General features: G+C 40.9%; 1 protein-coding gene across 1 annotated transcript in view; it reads left to right on the top strand.

Annotated features, from left to right (window-relative positions):
• Positions 1–961: 961 nt before the first annotated feature.
• hdac7a (histone deacetylase 7a) overlaps positions 962–26147 on the top strand; it is a 31981-nt gene continuing 6795 nt past the window's right edge. Inside the window, exons 1-20 of the mRNA XM_044037820.1 lie at positions 962–1248; positions 9823–10016; positions 10135–10225; positions 11354–11474; positions 11627–11727; positions 12684–12806; positions 12951–13060; positions 13666–13767; positions 15931–16096; positions 16496–16701; positions 17031–17234; positions 17647–17875; positions 18913–19046; positions 19184–19304; positions 19402–19451; positions 20021–20128; positions 21863–21918; positions 22443–22530; positions 22649–22768; positions 22857–22954. Of these exons, the coding sequence (XP_043893755.1) occupies positions 9870–10016; positions 10135–10225; positions 11354–11474; positions 11627–11727; positions 12684–12806; positions 12951–13060; positions 13666–13767; positions 15931–16096; positions 16496–16701; positions 17031–17234; positions 17647–17875; positions 18913–19046; positions 19184–19304; positions 19402–19451; positions 20021–20128; positions 21863–21918; positions 22443–22530; positions 22649–22768; positions 22857–22954 (2375 nt within the window). The 5' untranslated portion in view covers positions 962–1248; positions 9823–9869. The remainder of the gene's footprint in view (positions 1249–9822; positions 10017–10134; positions 10226–11353; positions 11475–11626; positions 11728–12683; positions 12807–12950; positions 13061–13665; positions 13768–15930; positions 16097–16495; positions 16702–17030; positions 17235–17646; positions 17876–18912; positions 19047–19183; positions 19305–19401; positions 19452–20020; positions 20129–21862; positions 21919–22442; positions 22531–22648; positions 22769–22856; positions 22955–26147) is intronic.

Raw genomic sequence — 26147 nt, 5'->3', positions numbered from 1 at the left:
ACACTCTGTGTTTTTTATGTGGCTGCTTAACCTGATGGACTGATGGAGAAACATGAACCAGGTGCTGGATACCTGGTGACGACAACATTCCAGGAAACTTTTGTCTCCACTTGTGAAATCGACATTTTGTACAGGTTAATAAGCCTTAGAGGTTTTACTAACAACAACAACAGAGCTTAAGCTTCTACAATGTTCAAGCCCATTTAGTGCCACAAACATCTGAAATAAATGAAACACAAATTATGCAAAAAGTCATTTTCCGTGTCCCTGTGATGGTGTTATTGTGAGCATGTGTGTGTTCTGCACATTAGTGCGTTGCCTTCAGGGCCACTGTTAGCTATTAATCTGAGCTGTTAATGGATGTCAAAGCACTCGTCTGTTCTGCGAAGCCTCTCACATTGAGAGAAACGGGAACAGTGATTGTTGGACTGTGTGTGGGACAGAGTGAGGGTGCAAGAAGCCGCGGTAACGTCCAGTGGGGAAGTCTTATTGCCGTAGGGCTCAAGGGCACTGCGGCAGCAGTGCCACAGCAACAGCAGGGGGAGGAGAGGGGAGGAAATGAGAGTCTAAACTGAGCTCTTTCACAGGAAACCACCCCGGTTCTCTCATTGTTGTGTTTTTATAGACTCAACTTCCTGTCCCCGTTGCCATGGTTACCATCCCTGCTGTTTATGGGATGGATTGCAAAGATCCCACTGTGGCAATAGCTGACAGTCGTAAAGTGTGACACTTTGTGAAATGACAGTGTCACAGGGGTTGACATGTTGTTGAGCAACAGGCTCCTTAAAAGCGCAGCGGCTTGTGAAGTTGTAAAGTGTTTCTTGTGGCGTTAATAAGCTCCTCACTGCATTCGTTTCCTATAATAACCTGTTTCGTAGCCTGCACATTTATATTTTCAGGTCACTTGTGAACGCATTGTCTCTTTTATTTTAAAAACTTTAAAAGAAGCCCTCTCTGTATGGAGTCTGCAGATGCCCTGCAAAATGCTCCCAGGTACTGCTGTGTGAATGAAATGATGAAATCAACAGTTTGGCGTCAGACACTGTCAACAAATAGAGGCAGAGATAACGAAGAGGGAGGGAGGAGTAGAAAGAGAAGGAGTTAAAGAAAAGAGGATGTGGCCCACAGTAAAAGATGACTGGAGGGGAGTGGAGCTCTCTGTCTAATTATAGATTGTGCTGTTAGCTGGCTGATGCAGAAGTGCTACTGGGGTTTTCACATAGCCGGAAAAATACAAGACAAACACAGGTATGTGTCTTTGATTTAATGTATTGTTTACACCATGTGTCTGCGTGTGTGTGTGTGAGCTTTTTGTATGCAGTATAGCTTGTTAATGTGTTGTATCAAACTCCTCAGATCTTACTGGGAGCCTGCAGTTTTCAGCATGAAACTGTAATGTTCAAGCGCTAAGAGTCAACTGTGCACAGCAAGAGAGAGAGGAGGGAGACACAGGGAGAGAGTGGGAGTGTTGGTGGGGATTTTCTTTTTCATTTAATTGCCTTTGTCACACTTGTTTAATCATATCACTTGTTGTGTTGCTATTACGACTGCAACACAATGCACAAGAGTGTTTGTGTGTGTGTGTGTGTGTGTGTGTGAGGTTTCTGACCTAACAGACAGCAGTCCTGGATGTTTATGGAAACTCAGTCAGGACTAAGGAAACTGGACCCACACTGCATTATACATCAACCTTCCTCTGTTACCGACACACACACACACCCAGACACACAGACAAGTCCACACTGTCTTGCAGACAATGCATACACATCCACACAAATCCATGACAACATCTCAATTAGTCTGACCTGTCATCTCACACATTATTGCTCATCATGATCCGCACACTGACTGTGAATTGAAATGCACCTTTTAATAATGAGTGAATGGGAACATTCAGTGTGGGAGCGGCTGCAGAACATTGTTTATTTGTGCGATTGCCCAGTTACCGTGTCTGTTTTGAGCTTGCCGATAGTTTGGGTTTGTGTGTTCTTTTGAACACACAAATGACAGTTATGGTTTCAGCATGGCTATACGTTGCTGTAAGAAATGTCCCAGAGAGGCTGTGTCTGTAAGTGTTTTATGTTTATTTGTAACTCATCTTACCTGTGCACTAATTCTTTGTGTATTCATCTGTTATTCTCTTTATGCCTCCTAATTGTACTGAGAAGGGTTTTAAAACAAAAAAAGTCAGATTTTGACAGTGTCCAACTCTACTGTGTAGTATTCTCATTTAAAATCAATCAACTTTGCCTTAAAGGTACACTAGGCGAGACTTGAGGATTGCTGAGTTTTCGCTACAGGTGGTTAAAGTAACTTGTGTGATTGCAGCTCTCTCTCCTGAGCTCCGCATCAGATGAGCATGAACAGAACACATGATGACATGACTCAATCCCTTCATCTGTGGAACTCTCTGTTGATATTGCCACTCCTGCTATTGTGTTAATTGTCTGACTCTTTATTTATACGTTGTCTTTTTATAGGGTGCTTTGCGGCATAGGAGGTGTGAAGAACCTTGTATGCAAATTAGGTGTAATGTGACTGCCTATGGGAGTGTCTGCTCCGTCTGAACCGCTCTGTGATTGGTTAAAGTCTCCCATGGTGCTACAGATTTAGAGGCCAGTCTGTAAACAGATTTTGTGTGGTTCTCTCTCTTATCATTAAACGTATAATGCTGAAAGGTTATTATGGAACCTATACAGTAACCTTTAAATTAAATAGTTGAGTGGTCACAACAAATCATCAGCGGTGGGAGGACCTGCTGCTTTTCTTTGTTAAATGATGTCAGGTGTGTGAGACACGGACAAAACCAGGTGAATAATTTCCTGAGACAATCATGGATTAATAAAAGTAGTTTGAGCCATGTTGAAAGAGAATAATCAGTCACGTGATCTACAGTTTTTGTTTTATGACAAATATATTATACAAAATAAAACTGGTAAATGAGATCAGTTTATGACAAGCAAATCAAAATGCATTACTATTGTTGCATCTTGTTGCAAACCTGCTGCAATGTGTTGTTTGTTAATATATCAATTCTCTTCAGTAATTTTTTTACCTTGTGTTTTGTGTGTTTCTTACTCTCATAGTTTTGTCGTATAGATTGCCCACACTTTTTTGTTGTGTCTGCACAACAGTTCTCAAACTACGGTTCTCAAATCTTGTTGAACCTCAAGCTCTGACCTGCATTTATTTGCCTCAGATGAAATAGAACAGAGCTGGAAGGATGTGATGCAAATTTAGATTAGTAATAACAGCCTATGCAACTTGCCTTGTTGAAAAAAGTATTCACAGAGTGGTAATTATGTACAATTATTTTTTGTAATGGGAATAAGGACAATATATGATATGGTTAATTATAGGACCCATATGACTCATGGATCTTTTAATTACACGGCCCAAAGACAGAGACGGGAAGGAACTCTTTTTATTACCAGCCTCACGGATCACCCCGAGGTCACGACATCTTTACTTACTGAAAGTGATTGCCGTCTTGAAAAGGTGTCACGTGACTGAGGTGCACTCATGAACACAGTCCAGTCAAAACAGAGGCTGTGCAGCTATATTGGGACGTGTAACAGGACACAAAGTGGTGGCGTCTGTTCTGGTGGTTGTTGACTTTGTACAGCTTGAGCCTGTCACCAGTGGCAGTGCGCTGGCTGTCGGCTCACCCTCAGTGTGCAGAGAGTGACAGCACACTGCTCATCAGCTCTACTTGCTTCACTTCATTTTCCTTGTTTGGTGTGTGTTTGCTTCAGTTTCCTTTTCGTCGTTCTGTTTTTTGTTGTTTTTTTTTCTTTTCGTTTTTGTCTCCTTATCTTACACTCCGTCGACATCTGTATACTTCATGACGCAGCATTGAGGGAGAGAGGGATATAGAGAGTGTGTGTTTGTGTGTGTGAGTGAGAGAGAGACCTTTGTTCATCCTTGTTTTACCTGTAAAACCAGTCCTGACTCTGCATAACGCATGTTCACATTGAAGGAATAGCAAGGGGAGGAGTAAGTGGGAGGGCAACCAAATATCAGATTGTAAGATGGACACTCTCTCTCTCTCTCTCTCTATCCCTCTCACTTGCACACATGCTGGTTTTGCATTCTTTGTGTGGACCAGTTATGTGGACCAGCCAAAATGTCCTCACAAAGACAGTTGGTACACACACACACACACACCCACACAAACAAAACATATGCCCGATCCACATAATCTTTCAGATAAGTCAGGCGACTCCCAACGGTCTGTAAAACCAGGCAAGTTGTATCATACTGCAACGCTGGTGATTTACATAATGGCACACACACACACACAGACACACACACACACACACACACACACTTGGAGCTATTCCTCTCAGGACTCAAAGCGTCATCAACCAGTTCCTCCAAAATGAGATTCGGCCTTGTTAGGACCAGGTTGACAAGGTCAGTGTTTATGCCAGAAAAGACACACGTTTTCATAACACAGTTCTCAGATCTTAGCTCGTTCATTCAAGTCAAGTGTTTTATTGTGTTATAATCAATGTTAATATTTCTTAAATGACATGTCTATTATTATATTTGGTCCATTTTCACATGGAACAGGTGTGGCCATCAATTACTATGAGTAAAGAAGACGTAAGAAGTTAACAAAGTCATCTACTTAGTGCAAAACTGAAGCTCATATTGTCTTTAGATGCCACGTTGTGTAGTTTCTTGCGTTAAAGTTTATCCACTTAGAATGTGAGAGAGGCAGTTGCAAGATGGAAATAATTTGATTGGCGTCAATTTGCCAGTCACAAATTTCAAAAATGATGTTTGATTTAATTCGAACTTTAATCCATTGTCAATATTAGGCAAAGTAAAGCCTGCACAGGTCCATCACACGCATCAACACGCTCCTGTGTACCTGCAGGTTTGAACCCAGACCCCTCTTGCTGTGAGGCAACTGCACTGCACTGACTCCCCTTTTCTCACTATTCCTTCCAGGCCTTTTACCCATTTGCAACTTTAATATAGAGTTGAGAAAAATCTAAAAATAATACTGAGCTGTGCCAGGTAGAAGAGGTCAGTCCCTCTCACTCTGAAGTGTAAGCATTACCTATGTGTTTGTATTTGTTATTTGATTTTCCTGCAGCCTTTCTCAACACAAACAGTATCTCATGCTCTTACAAGGCACTGTTAACTGGCCTAAATGAACAGCGAGTGTATGTGTGTGCGCGCATGCTTTGTGTTATTCTAGCACTTGCCTTCCCAGCTCTGTTTGCACAGGGAATAAAACTGTACTACTTAAGTAAAATCAACACAGAATCACAACCACAGGATGAAGATTTGTTATTCCTCTCTGAGTACTACACACAAATGTAATGAACTGTAACATAATAGCACTTTTTTTAAGAAAACTAAAGCATTAGAGGCTCATATTTCTCGCTGAGACCCAGGAGAGAGTAATGTGGTCACAGAGGTCTCAGGACTAAACCACGACACGATTGCAAGGCTTAAAGTTGCACTGGCTACATAGGAACTGTATTATTAGAAGTTATAATACAATTTTGCATCCATTTACTGGACAGCAGAGTCGTAGATTATTCCTCAGCTGAAGATCTTACGTTCATGTATGCCTACCGATCACATGTTACAACCATAGATGGTATATAAATAATAAATGTTGTCTCAAGGTCTGGGTGGGTATAAGAAAATGACCTACTTTCCACTTGTTTAATAAGGGCAGTAAACATTTTTCTTAGGTTTATTGGTCTCGGTTACTTGTTTCAGGTCTCACTCTGGTTTGCAACTGGTTTTGCACACTGACGAGCACAAAGTCGGCACTTTACAGAGTCACTCGCTCTCACTCATTGTCCACGGCTTCATCTTGACGGTTACGGGGTACACCATGGACAGGGTCAACCAACCATCAAATCACAGTGTCAAATCAGCCTTTGCATGTTTTATTTTTGTAGTGTCGGAGGAAACCGCAGTACCTGGGAGCTGGAAAACCCATGCACACACAACATGCAAACTCCACAAAGGAAGGCCCTCGGTCAAATCGGGATTTGAATCTGTGACCTTCTTGTTGCGAGGCAACAGTGCTCGTCACTGTACCATTGTATGATCCTCAGAGAGAATCACTTCAACCAAATCATAGACTGATTATATTAACATTAGCAATGCTGGGCGAGTTACTTAGGAAGGACTTTAATTGTTACTCGGGGAAAATTGTTATATTATTATATTGCGGCCGTGGTTTGTGATTCTCTTCGAATGGAGCAGCGTCGAGCGTTGCCTAACTGCATTGTTGGTTCCATTGTTCTGTTTTGCTTGCGTTGCGTGTGGCAGAAGTTGGAAGATGCTGAACTTTCCAAGCATCACCTCGAGTGTGAGCCAACCAGATCATGTTATGCAGTATTCCACCATCGGTACGAGCCATCAAATCATGTTAAGCTCAAACACTACACAGCCCAAACAGAGCTCTTGGACTAGGTTGTTTAAGAGCCCAACACTGATGTTTAGCAGGTCCTACAACCTTCTTCTATCCATCTTAGATGTTACTCTTAATCCTGGTGCCACTTCTTTTTCTAGCCATTTTCTTCACATGTTTTCATTTCACTTTGCCAACAACTGTAAACTGGAGGTGACATCAGTGGTGTACTGTACAAGTGTGTGTGTGTGTGTGTGTGTGTGGTTTCACTGTAGAAACAAAAGGCCATGTGTAGGTAAATGCTGGACCACTGTGTGTTTTGCTATTTATAGCAAAGGGAAAGAGAGACACTGGTGTTCCTGACTAAGAGCGTGTGTGTGTACTGTAGCAGCCTTTGTTTCCTTGTATAAGCATGTTCTCCTCTCCTTTTCCTCAGAATAATAGCCTTGTTATTCTTTGCTGTCATTACCAAGAATGTGTGCATATCTGTACGTATTTACCGAGGGATTTCTGATATCCCAACCATGGTCGGCATTCAGACACTCTGCATCTGTACGGCCTAATATGGAGGAGCACTGACACTAGACACACACATTGCGTTGTCACATTAACCCAAACAGTGAGGCTAATGGTTCTACTGTGTGACACTTAAGTAAAAGTAGTCTGAAGAGATATTTTAAAATTACTGTTGTAAAAATATACTTGGGTAAAGGTACAATGTGGTCAGTTAAGAGTCAGTTAAAGTCGACTGTAAAATTATTAAAGGATGCTTGTGAGGGGGGACAAATGTTAGATGAATTAAAATTGTATGGAATCAAAGACTGTGTTGAGGCTACCAGGCATCTGCCACTTCTTACAAAGCAACAGAAAAGAGGCATAAAACTCAGCCTGCAGAACGCTTCAGTGCTAGAAAACGCAATGCTACTAAATTGTGCAATAGACTCATAGTGTTTTTATGATCATGACTATGGAGTGTGTGCAATATATGTAAAATGTAAATGAACTGTTTACTTTGAGTGTTAGGTTTTGTCATGTGTTGTTTTTATTGTATCGGTAAAGGCATTATTATCATTATTATCATTATTATTATTATTATGTACAATCGACTCCAAGACAAATTTCCCCACAGGGATAATAAAAGTGTATCACCTCGTAAAAACCCGACCCTACCTCTCTGCAGTCTTACAAAGATCTGTCATTTTTTGCACATACTTGTACGTCTGGATGTCAGTCTGTCCTCTGCCGTCTTTGCTCGATCCATCATCTCTGCTTGTCCCATTCTCCAGTGGAAAACATAAGCTGTGGAGTCGGCGCGCGTCTCACTGCTGCTCCAGATTTTGAAACACTGGGCCGACGGAGCTCTTCTGTCTCAACAGAAACGGCAGAAACCTCACTGGCAGTAGAAGTGAACGTAGAAATGTCAGCCCAGTGAACCATTTGCCATTTAAATTTAACCCAGATTCAGCATGTACCTGTGGGTCACACACCATGGCATGTGTGTGTCTGTGTGTCTGCAACCACTTCCCTCTTTTTAAACTTTTAAATGTAATGGAGTGGAAAAAATGAAGTAAACGATATACTAGTAAGTGAGAAAGTAGCTGATTATTAAAAGTATTCCAAACTTCTTTGGTTAAGTAACAAGAAGGCAAACTATAACTCATTCATTCTTTTTTTATACGTCACCGATTTGCACTTGACATTGTATTACTAGAATAGGGATAGTAATAATAATAGAGTCAAGAAATATCTTTATTCTTTTTTTTTGTACGTGCCCACCAGTGACACCTGGTCCGAGCCTTAGACCCACTCGTAGGGGGACAGGACCTCATTCCCGGAATGTAAACATTGTCCGCCATCTTTGCTAACAGTTACGCTAACAGCACCAAGTGTCACTGGTGGGCACGTAACAAAGAAAAGAATGAAGATATTTCTCGACTCAGGGGAAACTGAGGTTGGGAAGCACAATTTTCAAAAATACTACCCCTATTCTAGTAATACAAAGGTAAATGCAAATTGGTGAAGTATTCCTTTAAGTATTTAATTAGCTTGAAGGCATATTTATGTGGACGGTGTCTGCTCAAGCCTGCCGTTGTCTGTGCAGCTGTGTTTGAATATATACGGTATGTGAATGTGTCTGTGTGCTAATACAGTTTGTTTTTGTGGGTTATGTTAAATATATGAATAAATGTATAAACTATTCTGAGACCACTAAAAGTAAACAGTGTGTCTACCGGTGACTGTGTTTTGTACATATGTGTGTGTGTTGCTTGCTAGTTTATTGTCCACATTTATTTTGGGAATGTCTTTATGTGTTTACAGCTGTGTCTCTGTGTGAGTAAGTGTGCATTTTTGTGTGACTATGCAAGTGCATCTGTGTGTGTGTGAGGGTGTGTGTGTGCGTTTGTGTGTGTGTGTGTGTGTGTGTGTGTGTGTGTCAGACAGAAACCACCTCCAGCCTTTTCCCAAGCTGTTCCCTTCCTGGATCCTGTTTTTAGTGCCGGATGAGGCAATCTTTCCCATTGACTCAGCCATGCAATGCAAATAGCTCCAAAAGCATGCAAAGAGCATGGAAATGTGTGTATGCATGTCTGTCTGTGTGAGATACAGACGCGCTGACAGTGTGAGAGTGAGGAATAGTGTAAGTTCATGTGTAACACTGATAGAATGTAAACTATAGTGCATTAATTATTAGCTCTTAGTTGAAGTATCTTATCTGGTTTTATTGCTGTTGTTGTTTCCTTGGAGCAGTTTGTGGTATATCCTGCATGGGGCACCTGTTGTGGGTTTCTCCAGAGCCTAACGTTTCATCTTTACCCAGCTAGATTCCTTCATTTAAGAAACTTAAGTCTGGAGTTCTGTTTTGTATGATCTGGTAAAGTGACGGCTCAATACTGAAACTGAAAAAGGGAAAAAAAGAAACAAAACTTATCCATGAAGTTTAATACTACACAATAATTGTGGTAAACTGTTTTTGGAGTGGTTCCCTTAGAAAAAAAATAAAATTGTATCACAAATTCAGTATGGTAATCGTAAGGAAATATTATGGTAAAAACATCTTATTTTACTTAATAGCTCGGGGACAATAGAAAAAGCACAATGGAGGATTTTAGGATTATTATGGTAATTATCAATTCTGATCCCCAAGCATTTTAATACGAATTTATTAATGTGCTATTATACACTAATTACCACACTATTATCTTACCATATTACCAAGTTTGAAATGGCAGTTGGTATTACCGTCATGTTGTTATTCCACTGTATTGTAAAGTGTTGCAAATAATTATTCAGGCAGTAAAGTAAATTGTGTCACAGTTCACTTGATTTGAAGTTCATGAATTTTAAAAGCATAAATATTGTTTACACTGAATCCGCTGCTCCTAGTGGAGATTAAGCAAACTAAACACCTCCCCCTCACCTCTCTCTTTCTCCAGATTCTCCAGTGGCAGTGCCGGCGTTGTGTGCAGCCGCCTTGTTTCCCATGGACCTCAGGGTGGGAGAGCGGGGGATGCGTCCGGGTTCGGACACGGCGCTCTTCACCCCACTGCACCCACCTTTACTCCTCACCCAGTTCCCCTCTCAGCCCTGCACCACCTTCTCCCAACAGCAACTGCACCAACAAATCAGGGTAAAGAAGAGAAGCTAATGCTCTTTGGGCGAGACAAAAGACAATATATGAAGTGTTTGAGTAAAGCCTCATGAAGCGAAGTTCCTTAATAACACGTTGCAAATGTGTGTGCTTACAGTTTAACGTGGAGCAGAGGAGGAGAGAGCAGGAGCAACATGAGAAGCAGCAGGAGTTACAGCAGCTGAAACACAAAGACAAGAGCCAACAAAGTGAGCGCACACACTCACACACACACACACACACACAATCTAGCCCTTAAAATGGAGATTTCTCAGGGGCACACTTCAAACACAAGGTGATGAGATTTTTCCAAGATTAACCGAATCCAAGGTAACTAATGTTACCATCATAAAATGAACATTGGTTAGCGTGTTGTGTAGCTACGTAAACCACAGCAAAACTTGTTTTTTTTTGCAGTCTGTTTGCAGTCCAGTATGCCCAGGTGTTTCAGTCAGACTTACATTTTCAGATTCACCATGGGCTTTTTAATTGGGGAAGACAGTTTGCCATGCGATAGACAAATGCACAATAATTCCCATAGCCCATGACTGTAATAGCAATATAACAGCAGCTGACACAGTTGTTTTTATTTATTTTTATGACAGAAGGTTCAGTCTCTGTCACCGTCTTGAAGGTGTGTCCCATTTCTGACAAGCAGATTTTAACCTCTGTTAAAACCTTTTTCTAACCCTTCCTCTAAAACCAGGTTTTAACCCACAAACAGTTGAATGAAGACCAGTCTCCTCACTTGCCCTCGCTTTCTATATTTTTTTTGGTCCTCAGAAACACGTACACTCACACTCTGAACTTAATCTTCAATTACAAGTTGCTTCATGCCTCAGTTCACAAGTAAAGTTGTAATTTTCATTATTGAAGCTGCTTTTGCATCTTTATAGATAATTACGGTGCAGAGTGCCGATCATGAACAGAGAGGAAAGTCCCCGCGAGAAAGTGTTTTTTAATCTCTATGCTGAACTGTGTCACTAAACTTTCAAAGCTGTTTGCTTTGACATGAGAGCTAAATATAACTCAACAAGTGAAGTTAAATATAGCTGTAGGTATGGGCACATGAAGTCACTGGGCCAATATTGACTTCCTATCACATCTGTGTGCACACACACAGTCACACTCACCCACATGGACACACATGCAAACATGCAATACTCAGAACTGTGCATGCGTGTTTGGTTAAAGATGAGTTGTTTGTCGTATGTTTTCGAATGACTTGCATGTTACGTGTCACACAAAGGTTCAACAAGCCCTGCCTTTTTTGTAATGGAGCAGTTGAGTTGAGTTATTTGTTCCTTAATAGGTCTGTTGGTTTTACTGATTGGCAGGTGCAGTAGCCAGTTCCCTGGTGAAACAGAAACTGCAGGAGGTGATTCTTAATAAGCGCAAACAGGCAGCACAGGAAAGAACAAGCTCAAACACCCTGACTCCAGCTCCTGTGGCGTACAGGTGACACACACAAATGCACACAAACATGAAGTGAAACACTTCACTGTGCCACAATCTACTGCCCATCAATAATTCACTGAATAACCCTTTGAATTCTTATCAACTCTGTTTTTTTTACCACCGCGGTTGCATGTCTGTTTGTATTCTCTCAGAAATTTGGGCCCAGACCCAAGTGTATCCTCCCAGCCCTTGGTCCCATCACCGTCCCAGCCTTCGCCCGAGGGTTCAGAAGGGACGCCGCTACGCAGAGCCGGTAAATCAATCATCTGGCATCCACAATTATACTTAAGGCTCTATTTTAACGATCAAAGTGCATGTAGGGTGTGTTCAGATCCACAGTTTAACAGCAGAAAAAATGTGTTGCAGCAATGTGTATAATGTGTTTAAAGGGATCGTACTTTGTTTCTTAATCAATCATGGGTGGGATTTGGGGGCGTGATGCGCCATAAACTTATCGGTGTTCTCTCTTGTTCTCTGTAATAGTGGATTGCTATTACAAAAGTCGATTTGTCAGGTAGTAAGAGGGAATGCTTCTGTATAGAGGATTCACTTTTACTGTGTGAACAAGCACCATTTTTTGTCTGTATGTTTGCACCATTTTCATTTGCAGCAAAATAAGCACAAGTAACAGAAGCATATACAAATGTACCCCAAGGACACTTAAGTCAGCATAGGTGTTCTTTTTTTTTGTTTTGTTTTTTTAATAAATAGATTTTCCCTATTTTATGATGCAATCATCTTATCTGTCATGGTTTCAAGTTCTGCAAACTAGCCAGGGAGCATCTGGCTTTTCCAGGCTCTCATCTGTCTGCTCATTATATTAGCTTGAATAAATTCTGAATGTATACATAAATGAACTGCTATTCAGACACCCAGTGTAAATAGCCAAGAGGAGAATTTGTATTTGTCATCTTAAACCTACGCCGATTAGTGGGTTAGCTTTGCCAGCATCTTTCAAAATAGCTCATTTAAATCTCCCTTTGTATCATAATTTTACTGCTTTTTTTTTTTAAACCGTCAGTATTGGATTGTTTTGCTCATGCTGGTTCACTTGTGACATAGTTTTTTTTTTTTATCTGTGAGTCAAAATATCTCCTGTTACCAGTAAATGAAAAAGCTTGTGTTGACGGGAAATGAGTTGAATCATTGTTGGGATATTACACTTGGAGTAGTAATGTCTCCTGTTGATTGATTTTTTTTTTTTCTCAGCGTCTGAGCCCAACCTGAAGGTGAAACATAAGCTGAAGAAACACCTCAACACCCGCAAGAGCCCTCTCACCAGAAAAGAGAGTGCCCCGCCCACTGTCAAACACCGAGTGCCTGACACACTGGGTAACTTCATATGTGTGAATGCATTGTTGTTTTAATGTCAGCGCTTCATCACCTCAAACAAAGGAATTCATAAATAAATTCACAGATGTCATTAAAATATGATCCAGACGCATAAACATGTTTACTCTGCTTCTCTCTCACCAGACTCGTCCCCCAGCAGCAGTAGCACTCCGGTCTCTGGCTGCAGTTCACCAAATGACAGCCTGCCCAATGAGAATGGGCTGGTGCCCTCTGCAGGCGGCCTCTCGCATGAGGTAAGCAGCGGAACACACGCACACACGTTAACTGACATAACTTATCAGAATGTTAATAAAACAACAGTTTCCAAAGAAATGTTCAGAAAATCATGTTTTTTTTTTACAGATAAAGTGTGATCGATAAAGAGAAAAGTTAAAAAGCACCAAACACCTGTGAGCCGTGCAAACAAGCAAGAACACAGAGCTTCAAAGTTTACAAAGTTGTTGTTTTATATCCATGAGCTGTGCCTGTCCCCCGAGTAATGACATGTTTAAAGCAACGACACAAGAGTGCAGGAACAATGAGCGTGTGTCGACTGTTTATGCATAATTGATTTAATCACTGAGTCAGAGCACAGCAGCCTCTGTCACACCTGCTTTGGATGTCTGATTCATGATCCCGCAGCCGACAGCTCGGGACACAACACAAGCGGTGGTTTAATTAGATGTTTCTGGTTTAGGTTACTCTTCATGTGACATTTGGTCATGGCAGTATGAAATATTAAAAGCATTTAGCAAAGGCACGTTATAAAACTGGAGCGGGGATCAGAGACTGCTCCTCAGACGCGAGTATAAAAGTACTGTTTTTGAATAAAAAAAACTGTGTTTATATTCATTTCCAGGCCCAGAAGCTGCTGCTCAGAGATGGCACTTTGGCAAACTTCACCATCCACAGCCCCTCCACTCTCCCCACCATCACACTGGGACTACCAGCCAATGCAAGGGTAAACGCCAAACTCTCATCTCAACAGAAATGATCTCAAGGTCCCAACACAACTTTTTTTATAGAGAGAAAGAGAGCAGTTCACACAGTGAGCGCACAGTTGTTGTCAGGGGAAAGAAAAAAAACTGGTTGATAAGGTTTCATTAGAAGCCACAGAGTCCAGCATGTGAAGGTGGACCTCTCTCTCTGTCTCTCTCTCTCTCTCTCTCTCTCTCTCTCTCTCTCTCTCTCTCTCTCCGATACTATAATTATCCATATAAACCTTGTTTCTATCAAGTGGTACAGTGCATTTCAGCTCGCCATGATGTGGTTTGGAACGGTTTCACCCTGATCTGGCTTTTGTTTCCACGTTTCCTGGGTGTGTGGGCCAGATACATGCTTTGTTTCCACAAAGCGCTGCAGTTCGGTTCATTTTCGGTACATCATCGCTGTCACTTGCATTTCCATTGTCACACCTAAATAACCACCACCAAAATAACTGATCTGTAACTGTCCCAGTCTTTGGCACCCTTCTGTGAGGGTAGTGGTACAGCTCTTAAAGGGGCGGAGCTAGACACACTACAGTCCGCTGATTGGTCGACAGGCATTCATCACTTACAGTACATGCAACAGTTGGGACAAACTTCAAGTCATGTCAAGTCATGTTTTATTGATATAGCCCATTTCATACACAGAACGGTAGCTTCACATAATCATAACAATCACATATTAAGATATCTAAAATGTCATGTCATCAAGAGATCAAATCGATTAAAATAGTTAAAATGATTTGAATAAAAATGAAAGCATGGGAATTCACAAGGAACATAGTGCACAGAAATGACAAGCAAAATAAATAATTACAAAACAAAAGAATAATAGCAAAACATGAAAGCTAACAGAACACGGGTGCAAGAGTTGGTTAGTGGAAGGTATCGTGGAAAAGTTTGGTTTTTAGTCTGGATTTAAAAATGGGGACGGTGGGAGAGGTCTTGATGTCTATGGGAAGACAGTTCCAGAGACGGACCGCATAGCAACGAAAGGCTGCCTCTCCCTGCTTGGTGCGGGCACTGGGTTGTACCAGTTGAAGTTTTTCTGCTGATCTGAGTGATCTTGAGGAGCTATATGTTTCAAACATCTGGGCTATATTAAAAGCAAGTTAAATTCTGTAGGTCACCAGTAGCCAATTTTAAAATTGGTGTGATATGATGTTTTCTTTTGGTTCTGGTCAATAGCCTTGCTGCTGCGTTTTGTATCACTTGAAAAGGTTTTATTGTTTTTTCAGGGAGACCAGTGAAGAGACCATTACAGTAATCCACCCTGCTGGTGATGAAAGCGTGAATAAGTTTTTCCAGGTCTACCGGTGATATGAAGTTTTTAACCTTCGAAATGTTTAAAAAGTGATAAAAAGACTATTTTGAAACTGCCTTCATGTGGCTATTGAAACTTAGGTCAATAATGACCACAAGGTTCTTCACAGATTCTGCCACCTCTAAACCTTTCTTTCCCAATAGTGTGGCAGTCTTTAGTCTCTGATCCTTTTGCCCCAAAATAATAACTTCACTTTTGTCTGTGTTTAGTGTGAGAAGGTTTTTAGTCATCCAGTCTTGAACTTCATTAAGGCAGTGGTAAAGGGATTCAAGGGGAGCAAACTGGTTTGGAGACAGGACTAGGTATGACTGTGTGTCGTTTGCGTAACTGCAGTGTTTTTGTTTTGTTTCTGTACATCCTGTAGCCTTCTCTCAAACACATCTTGCCTTCTACTTGTAATAAAAAAGCTACGTCTCAAAAATAAAGGACACAAAGTGCCGGTCGTCCTCCATTGTTGCCCTTTGTTTACTGTTTTGTGTCGGTGGCGCAATCTATGTACCTGCCGCATATTATGTAAATAACTACGTCATATCTGTATATCAGGCGACACACACACACACACACACACACACACATAGCAGAACCACAAGTCAGATAGGCAGGAGTAAAATGTATAACCTTGCTCTAAAAGAAACATACGGCTAAAGTATTCATAGATACTTTTGTAAAATGGTACGATTTACCATAACTTCAAAATCCCAATGAATGAAAATAACTTTTTTTTTTAAATAGGAAGTTTATCAGTTATATCAAAATACAAGTACAGGTGGCATGTGTTCTGTTCTCATACAGCAGCTTAACGTTGTGTGTGCAGGTGGAAGGCGAGCTGTCCTCTCTGAAGGTCGGCCGTGTGCCGGTGCTCACGGCGGGTGGCTCGCAGGTCTTCCTCCCCCTGAGCAGAGAAGATCAGGCTGGACACCCTCACCTGCCTGTCATCATCCTGGAGCCCTCTGCCCTGGTGCACACTCCGCTACTCACTGGTGAGGCTTGAACAGTGTTGAAATACAGATGAAGGAAATACTGTATTTTACGTTAAGACATTGTTACTGATTCACATCTCGGACTTGGGTGAAAAAAATACATGTACAAACAACCATACACTCAAGTAGGACACACACTTTTGAAGCACTGTTCTCTACAAGGTCTTTTAATTCTATTTTCGTGATGTTAGAGCACCTCCCAGTGGTTACATTTAGAATACATCCACCTGTGCTTTTCTTTTCCTGTAATGTCCTTACTGTCATGGCTAAAAACATTAAAACCTGTGGTTTATATATCACAAATTAGTAATTAGTTGAGTCTTTATTTGTGTTTGAGAACATGTTAATTCGACAGAGAGTCATTTTCTGCTACTTTTCTGCTCCTCTGTTTCTCACCAGTTCCCGGATTAGACTCCGTCCCGTTGCAGTTCGCCTCTCAGTTGGACCACCTGTCTCCTGGAGGCTCTCAGCCCCACAAACCCTTGAGCAGGACCCGCTCGGAGCCCCTTCCCCAGAGCCCAAGAACCCTCCACACACATCTCCTCCAACAACAGCACAATACACAACTACTGGAGAGGCTCAAACAGCAAACTCACCTCGGCAAGGTAGGAAAACACATTTATGATAAATATGAGTTGAAAACAGCAAATATGACTCTGCTGTGGTTGCAGTGAAATCAGTAAAAACATATACAGTTATATAGGAAACAAATGTGTTGGCTGTTTGCTTTTGTTTAAATAGATTAAATAGATTAAATAGGTTTAAATAGATTTTGTACAAGCGTCTTTGAGTGTTAAGAAAAGCGCTATAAAAATACGATGTATTATTATTATTATTATTATTCAGGAAATAGACAATTTCCTGAAGGACGTTTCAGCCGTGTCTTCACCCAAATGCAAACACACTTACATGTGTCCATAATGTGCACGTGCAGCTCATGTCCAAGTCCAGCGAGAAGCCCAGACTGCATCAGATCCCCTCTGAGGACATGGACTCAGAGGACGGTGGTGGGATGTCGCCCACAGAGCCTACCTATCAGAGCAGAGTGAGGGCAGAGTCACTGAGGGAGGCGGAGCCTGTGGCATCCAATAACCATGAAGAGCAAATTAACCTGCAACATGCACTCATACTCAACCAGGTAGGAAAACTATAGTTGACCTCTGAACACGTGGAGTAACACCAGTTGTCCAGTAGATGGCAGTCTAATATTTGTGCTCGCATGATTGTCATAGACGCTGCATTCTCATCACATCTACGTGGTCAGTTTAGCGTGATCATGTGTTGCCTTTCAGACTTTCAGGCTTCAATTACAATAACAATAATGTAATTATTTATTTATATAGGACTTTTCTTAATGTTACAAAGTGCTTAAAATTCAAAATCAAGTAAAGGCTTCAACTATAAGTCATCTGGGTGATTTTATTGATAATAATGTTATTATCAATTAAGAATTTAATATTATCAATTTAAGGATTTTAGAGAAATCGTATGTGTCGGATCACTTCATTTAGTCTTTTTTTATGGTAATGATATTACCTTGTGTTCTGCAGTCACTGTTATGGGAACAGCAGAAGCAGCTGCAGCAGCTGCATCGACAGATGGAGACCCTGGCGGTGCCCATGCTACGCAGCGGTGGTGGCGGGGTGGGCAGCAGCTTGGGCGTCCATCGCCCCCTGTCGCGTACACAATCATCCCCGGCCTCGACCTCTCTCACTCTGCCTGAGAAGACACTGAGTTTGCCCCCTCAGGACACCAGCAGCAAATCACACTTTACCACTGGTAAGTCAGACAGACTTGTAAGTATGCAAACAAACTCCCTGTCTGGGGGTCACCACAGTAGATGATCCACACACTTGTCCCCAGATATTATAATAATAATAATAATAATAATAATAATACCAATAATAATAATAAACCAAAAAAAAATTAATTAGAGTTTCAAGGTAAGACTGTAAATTATTTCCAGGAATTCACAGGCTTTAACTGATTCATAACAAATCATGACCTTTTCACAGGATTCAACAGTGATAATGTAAAATATGATCCCATATTTTTGTTTTTTTAATTGTGAAATTAAAATAGTGGTGTGGCTGTCACAGTAAACCCCTCTAAAGTGATGTTTTATTATGTTAAATCACAGTAATATCCTGTATCACTCCTGTTATGTTACAGTAAAACAGGATACAACTGCTAAATCACAGTAGTATGTACTATAGCATAGCGTTAAAGTAAGTAGAGTAGAGCTGTCAAAATATAGTAATTTAATATAATATACAGTATCAATGACACTGTAATTTGCTCTGAAAGTAATGCAGCCAGTAATTTACGGTTACCATTCTCACTAAATAATTATTGCAGCAGACAATATGGCATATGTCACAGAGTTATTATAATAATATCAGTAATATCAATCATGATATCAATTCTTATTGTAAACACATGAACAAAAAGGTAACAGATGAAGTAGTAAAACATGGAGGTGCTGAGACAAAGCTAATCTCCTCTTTGTAGGAGGTACTTTCGGTCTTTATGGTAAGCTGCTTGCCCTCTGGTATATAAGTACACAGACATTCACAGAGCTAATAATGTATTTCCCAAACTATTAACTCTTCCTTTAATGGAACAAGTGAGTTAGTGTTATAAAGAAAGACACAGAGAACAGTACTGTATGTTAATATTTTATTCTTGGTGAGTGTAATCACTGCTTCTTTATCCCTCATCAGTCTCTCTGTCTGTGACCTGAGGAAACAGATGAGTCACAAATGAACTGTAAATGTCTTTCTGATGTGTGTGTGTGTGTTTGTGTCAATATGCAGGTCTGGTGTATGACTCCCAAATGCTGAAGCATCAGTGCACATGTGGAGACAACAGCAGTCACCCCGAGCATGCTGGGAGAATACAGAGCATCTGGTCTCGACTACAGGAGAGAGGCCTGCGTGGACAGTGTGAGGTGAGGTTTGCATCTACAGGGACATTTATTCATTACAGATTAACATTATTATGTGTTGCGTATTATGCAATATCTATATAAAACGTTAGGTTTGTTGACTTTGAGTAGCGTCACATTAAATGTCGTGTTGTTTCCAGAGTATCCGTGGTCGTAAAGCAACGCTGGAGGAGCTGCAGTCGGTCCATACTGAGCGCCATGTGTTGCTGTACGGCACCAACCCACTCAACAGACTCAAGCTGGATAACCGCAAACTGGCAGGTATGTGTACACCTCTGATATAGAGCAAGTATACTGAAATTAAAATGAAATTAAGTAATGCCTGAAATTAAATAATGCCTGTTCCTCTTCTTCTCAGGAATCCTCTCCCAGAGAATGTTTGTGATGTTGCCATGTGGGGGAGTAGGAGTAAGGAAAAGACACACGCACACACTCCTCTGTCGCCATATTTTCTCACAACTCTCCGCAGCACTCGTTGAAGCCTTTACAATACACCACAATCACGTGCGTCGATGAAACGCGATCCAGTTTCAAAGAAAATTAAGATAGAAAAGAAGACAGGATATTAAAGGGAAAGGGAAGAAAAGAGAGTTGGCTCGTCTCATTGCTAAAGTTTGCCTGACAGCCCGTGTCAGACCATGACAGGACAGACTAACAAGAACAGTGTGTCCGTGACCAGGGATAAAAGAAATGCCTCGGAATTCATTGTCCAAGCCAGAGGGACGGTAACGCTGCTTTGTGAACAGCAGGGGGAAAAAAAATAAGTACAAAGGAGAATTAGTAGCAAATATGAGTCTGATTTCAACAAAAAACATTTTATTATCCCTGAGTTACAGCTGTTGCAGCTATGATGTGTCATCCATGCTACAGGGATATTCAGATATTCTATCAACAAATACTATACAACAAATAACTGTTGGCACACTTATAGATGCTGTGAATTAATTGGCTCCATCACTTCGTCTGTTGATTGACAGGTTGACAATGACACCATCTGGAACGAGTCGCACACCTCCACGGCGTCACGCATGGCGGCAGGCAGCGTCGTTGAGCTGGCCCACAGAGTGGCCAAAGGAGAACTGAAGGTGAGAAAGCAAACCCTGCAGTTTCTTTAGCATTTAAAATAGCTACTGCCACCCCAATTCAAAATGATGCGGGAGTGCGTTTCCTTCCCAACAAAAAACTGACATACAATAAGATGCTACTGGCATTTTTCTCTCTTTAACATACATTTACATGAGTGTCCCACCCTCTGCTTGTTTTATATATCCCAGTCATGTCTTAATACAATACATTGCTTATATATTGCACCTTTTAAGGATGCAAAGGAAACATTGTCCAACTCCAGTCTCACTGTGACTTTGTAGTATTGTAAAACATTCTAAACTGAACACAACAGAACACACATGATGTCTAAGATAAGATAAGATAGTCATTGTTACAGCAGCAAAGACCGTAAAGATAAAGATAATACAAATTAAACCTGCATTACCAAAAAAACATAAAACAACATAAAAGATATTAACACTTAGACTATTAAAAAAATGTTATGAATTGTTAATAGAATGTACATTATGTACAGTTTATATACAATAACTGCAACAAAGAGAACATGTACTGCAAGTTTAAGTGTTTCATGAAGTGTCCCCCACAACGGAAAATGATGGATGAATTGCGAGCAAGAAATGTCATATGTCAATCAAAATGTATTCATCAGCGTGTCGTAATAGTAAAGTGCATTACATGCCTATCATCCCGGGCTGAGGGGGCACGCTGTTCCTGTAATGGAGCATGTTATGAAATAATTTGCGTTTCGAGTTTTCTTGTCCTTCAGAGAAGACTCAGAGCAGAAGAGAAACGGGTGAAGTGAATGCCACTCCGGTAAATGACAGAACTATGTGTATAACATGCAGTAAATGCTTCTCAAAACTAAAGACTTTCTTAAGACGTCGTTGTGTTCATTTGTTAAAAAGTCGTGTGAAACATGACTTTGATTTCAACAAGGCACCTACATTTCAGAACAAACATTTTATTTATGGAGGGTTTATTTCTGCCAATAAACCCTCCATAAATGTCACACACAGGATTTTTTTATTTTTTTTTGAATTTGATATGTTTATTTGTGACAGAGACAAGACAATTGTATACCATACAAGTTATTGAGGGGTAAACATTTTGCCTCGAACACTTTGCCTTCAGAAGCCACTTTTTCTCTGTCACATAAAAGCGTAAATCCTCCTACTCGTCCTCCTCCATCACAATGATTTAAAGTCTGCGAGAAACATGAAATCACATGTAAAAATACCACTGGCTCAACATATTTTTAGCTGGCGTCGTCATTCCACACATTTCTTGCACTAAAAGAAAGCAGATCCAGACAGACGGAGGACGAAAAACAATAAACACCAACCTACGATGAGCCACAACAGCCACTGTGCACACTTTTGACAAGGCCCACCAACTTGTGTGTGTGTGTGTGTGTGTGTGTGTGTGCGCTTCAAAATGTACTCCCTCAGATAAATAAATAAAGAGTAAGTCGACTCAAATGTACTTCATGTAACAAAAAGGATACAGTGAAGTGGTGAAACTGAAGACTGTGGCCATGAAACGGATGTAAAGACAAGCGGCACTCGTGTAAACAAACCGTGTGTGAGGCTGTTTACGGTGCTCTTCGGAATTTGTATGTTTAATCTAGAGTAAAAAGTGTATAGGTCTTGTTTTTTTTATATAATAAAGTGGAACGTTTCGAGTAACAGTCTTTGTAATGCTCTTCATATCCAGTGAAATGCTCATTTGTAGCGTTCTCTTCTGCTGCACAGAACGGCTTTGCTGTGGTCAGACCACCAGGACATCACGCAGACCCCTCCAATCCAATGTAAGTGTGTGTGTGTGTGTGTGTGTGTGTGTCAGTCACATGCTGAGCCTGACCACAGTGAGTTCTATACTCTCAGCAGCTTCTCTTGGGAGGATATTTATAAAATCTAAAGATAAAGGGACAAATTAAGTAAGATGAATACTATAAATACTCATGATGGAGAATAACCAAACAGGTGGAGAGCTTTTGTATTAACATTAACATTAATCAATATCTGAATCTGAATATCTCTGAATAGCCTTTAATTAGCATCAGGAATAAAAAAATACTGTATTTATTTTGTCCATTGTGGGCTACTGTAAAACTAGGAAGCCTAGGAAGCCTGACCTGGCTCCTCATATACTGTAAATATAAAAGATGAAAGAAGAAAAAAGGTCTCTATTGTTATAAAAATGTACAAATGAAAACAATTTCACCTGCATTTTTACACACTGTACCTTTTAATTACTAACTGTAATCATTTTTAAGCCATTTTGTCTGAAATGTCTCTACATTTATTGTTCTCTGTGTGCGTGTGCCCACAGGGGTTTTTGCTACTTCAATTCAGTGGCAATAGCCGCCAAGCAGCTTCAGCTCAAGCTCAGTGTCAGCAAGATCCTCATTGTTGACTGGGTAAGATGATTACTGTTATTTCAATTATTTTATCATCATATCAATGTGATACGATGTGAAATACTTGCTCTGAACTATACAGTATAAAAAAAATGTCCTCCCTTCCTCCTGCTGTTAGGATGTTCACCACGGTAACGGTACCCAAGAAGTGTTCTACAGCGACCCCAGCGTTCTCTACATCTCGCTTCATCGCTACGACGATGGGAACTTCTTCCCCGGCAGTGGGTCGCCTGCTGAGGTGCGTGGAAGACCGTGACTCCGCTGTGCTACTCTGTTGTGGAACCACAAGAATTAAATCAGTTCCGGTGTGGTTTTTTTGTTTTTAGGTTGGTTCCGGAGCAGGTGAGGGCTTCAACGTCAACGTGGCGTGGACTGGAGGACTGGACCCGCCCATGGGAGATGCTGAGTACCTGGCTGCATTCAGGTAGAAGAACCTTTACTGTTCTGTTCATTATTTCTGTTCATGTGTGGAGGGGAAAAAGAGTAGAAATTATCTTGAGTCGAGCTTCAGTGCTTCCTGATACAGACTGTTGCACTGCAGCCATAAACAATATCATATGTTGCTATGATTTAGCAGAAATCTAATTACTTAGAAGAAATCACTGACAGAATTTAAGATGCACTCTTTTATAGACTTTTGTAAATACCGGTTCTCGAATTCAGCACGAGAAAGAAGCTTGTATTGTCGTTTGTACCCCACAACGCACTTATTTATGTATCACTTTCGTTAAGACTGGAACCCGATAAAAGAAGACACAATGAACATGAATACAAGTGTTACTGTTGACATTGTTTCCCACATTGTTAGGAATGCACATAGTTTGCTTCTCTGGCTTTAATCTGCAACTCGTATGTGAAAGCTGCTCGATTATCCAACAAACCATAAAACCTGTACTTAAGTGAAGTTTTGCCACCACCACCACCAGCTGTGTTCCACTTTTTATTGATCAGGATGAGGACACTTTGGTGCGCTTTAATCAAACGACTCCTCTCACTTCCTTCTACACTGAGCCACAACAAACACATCTAAGCGGCTCAGGAGCTCGGCCTCGCTTCGCCTCTGACGTGCTTTCTTGCGTAATAAATAATCCTCGTCATTTGGAGAGCATGTGTCTAGCGTTGGCTGTTTCCAGTAAACCTCAGATGCTTTACAGCAAATGGCGCCCAGGTCTTGTGTTTGACAGACTACAGCGTGTTACTTCCTGCTCGTGGGTTGGATAATTGTCGTCGGTGGGTGTTTGGCACATAAAATGTTCAATAGTGTGGGATTTTTGGTTGTCTGGTGCAGCGAGCCCCAAGGAAACTGTGCCAACCACATGCTTACTGGAAAAGGGGAAACGGTGGCAAAGTCACAGTCAAAACCGGGGGGTGGTTGACCCTGTGTGTGCATACATGTTTATATACAGTGCTTAAGCACAAATGCTTAAACAAGCTCTCACACGAGCTGCATGATATGTCTGTGTCATTTGTGCTCAAGAAGAAATAAAACATTCATCCAAATCTGTGGCAGTTGCTTTCAATTTGAATATTGCAACTCGTCATTTTGTGATTTTGATTATTTAGCAAGTAATTGTGCCTCCATAGTGAGCTGTGCTCTGAAAATCTATTCAATTATTGCTCATTTGACATATTTTAAGGGTTTAAGACGTAAGAAAAATCTCCTAAACGTGAAGCAGGCTGCACCTGGACTGCCTCGTCACAGCTTGACCCCGACCTCTGATCTTCCACTTTGAGTAATACAGAGGAGGGGGAGCAGGTCACTGCAGCGGCAATGACATGGAACTCAAAGAAATTCCTAATCTTAGTTTAGATTACGTCAATGTTCTCATACATTACATAGTGTGTGTGTATTGTCCCACTGACAGGAGACTGTGAATATATTGTGCTCGTAGAAATATCACAGATTTCTTCTTCATCTTCCTGATGAACACAAACAGCTGAAAGGCTCTTTGGCATTACGTTTCATTTAAGGTGGAAAAAGTCAATTGCAATAATCATGAATGTCATTACTTTTAGACTCACAATTCAAACCCAAGTGTCCTGATAGAGCCCTAGTATTGGTTTACCCTTCCTGTTTGTGCAGAAGACGCTTTGAGTGCAGTGAGCATGTTTGTGCTGGGCTTTATTGTTTTCTTTTCATTTCAAACGAGCTTCTCAGGGTTTTGCATGTTTGGGAGAAACCGCATTGTCCAAGAACAATATTCAAAGAGATGGTGTTTACGCTCCTCAGTTTGATGCGAGGAAGCGAAAACAGAGATTGTCTTTTTCACATTTAAACCAGAAAAAACATTTTCAAAGGAATCGAATAGCTAAATTAAGTGGAACCACTCTCCCAGAATTGAGATTGATGCGTTCTCTGCGAGTTCAATAGAGCTGACAAACCTGCTTTAATGTATTTTATTTGTATTACGTCGATACCAGTTGTGTGGCTTCGTCTCCAGATCTGGACCCGATGGAAGTTTTAATCGTGTTTGTTTCAGTTTTCGCTGGAGAACCACATGATGAGACGTCATCACAACCAAGCCCTTCTTGCACGATTGGCTTCTGAGTGAAAGGGAATAATACTTGTTTTAATGTGATGCGAGTTGAATCATTGATTCCTGGTGACACTTGAACTTAAAGCTGCCAAACCTACATTTTTCTTTAACTAAAAAGTCACATTGAGGTTAAAATCAGTTTGACATGAAAGATAGAGAAAGGGACGTCATTCAACAAGGTGGACACGAAGAGAAGAATTTACAATATCATGGTGGCTAGAGAAGTCGTACAGTTTATTGGAAAGAGCAAAGATGCAGGATAAATAAACAACTGCACTGTACTCAATGAGAACAGATATTTAAAACGAAAAAAAGAAAAAAAAGGACGATTTCTTCAGGGGAATTTCTAAGAAGAAGTACTATGAAAAGCCTGAAGGACAACATAATCAGTTTAAGCCATAATGGCATCTAAAAGGCCCCACCATCCAGACCACCTCCACTACCACCACGTAATTAATAAAGTTTGTAAGTGCTGAAGGGTCCGTGGAAAAAGCCTATAAGCCTTTTGATGGAATAGGTTTTATGGGTTTAAGTTTGACTGCTTCAGCTTCAGAGGGGGAGAGTCGGTGCTTTTCCACCTTACATATATATGTGTATATATACATACACACACATACACAACCATTACCTCTCCTCTTTTGATTGATCTTTAATAAGCGTCCCCTCCTCTCCTCCTCCTGCGTCCCTCCGTCTTTCCATTAGTTTGCCGGTAGTTAGTGTCTGGGGGGAGCGCGGCAGCTTTAATGGGTCTGCAGGAGAGGTGGGGCTGGTTTCTGTGGTTAGATGTGTGTGTGTGTGTGTGCGCGGCGGGGATGAGTGTGTGCATGCTCTGCTTCATTTCCACATGACGACAGTAAAATGTTATGGCCTTCATTATTATAGATTGTCATTATTTGTTTAATTAAGTAGCATACTGTACATCTCTGTAAAAAGTGTTTTCACTCGCGTGTTTGACTTATGTGTGTTTGTGTTTTACGTACCTTTTGTGTTCATTTTTGTTGTCCATGAGCTCATGTCGTCCATCTGCATGCAGTCATGACAGCAGTATGTGTTTGGTTATGTATGTGAAGGGGGAGGGAG

This window comes from Solea senegalensis, linkage group LG11, assembly GCF_019176455.1.
Source record: "Solea senegalensis isolate Sse05_10M linkage group LG11, IFAPA_SoseM_1, whole genome shotgun sequence".
NCBI lineage: Eukaryota > Metazoa > Chordata > Actinopteri > Pleuronectiformes > Soleidae > Solea > Solea senegalensis.
Note: the sequence above shows the minus strand (reverse complement) of the source record. Positions and strands in the feature narration are given on the sequence as shown.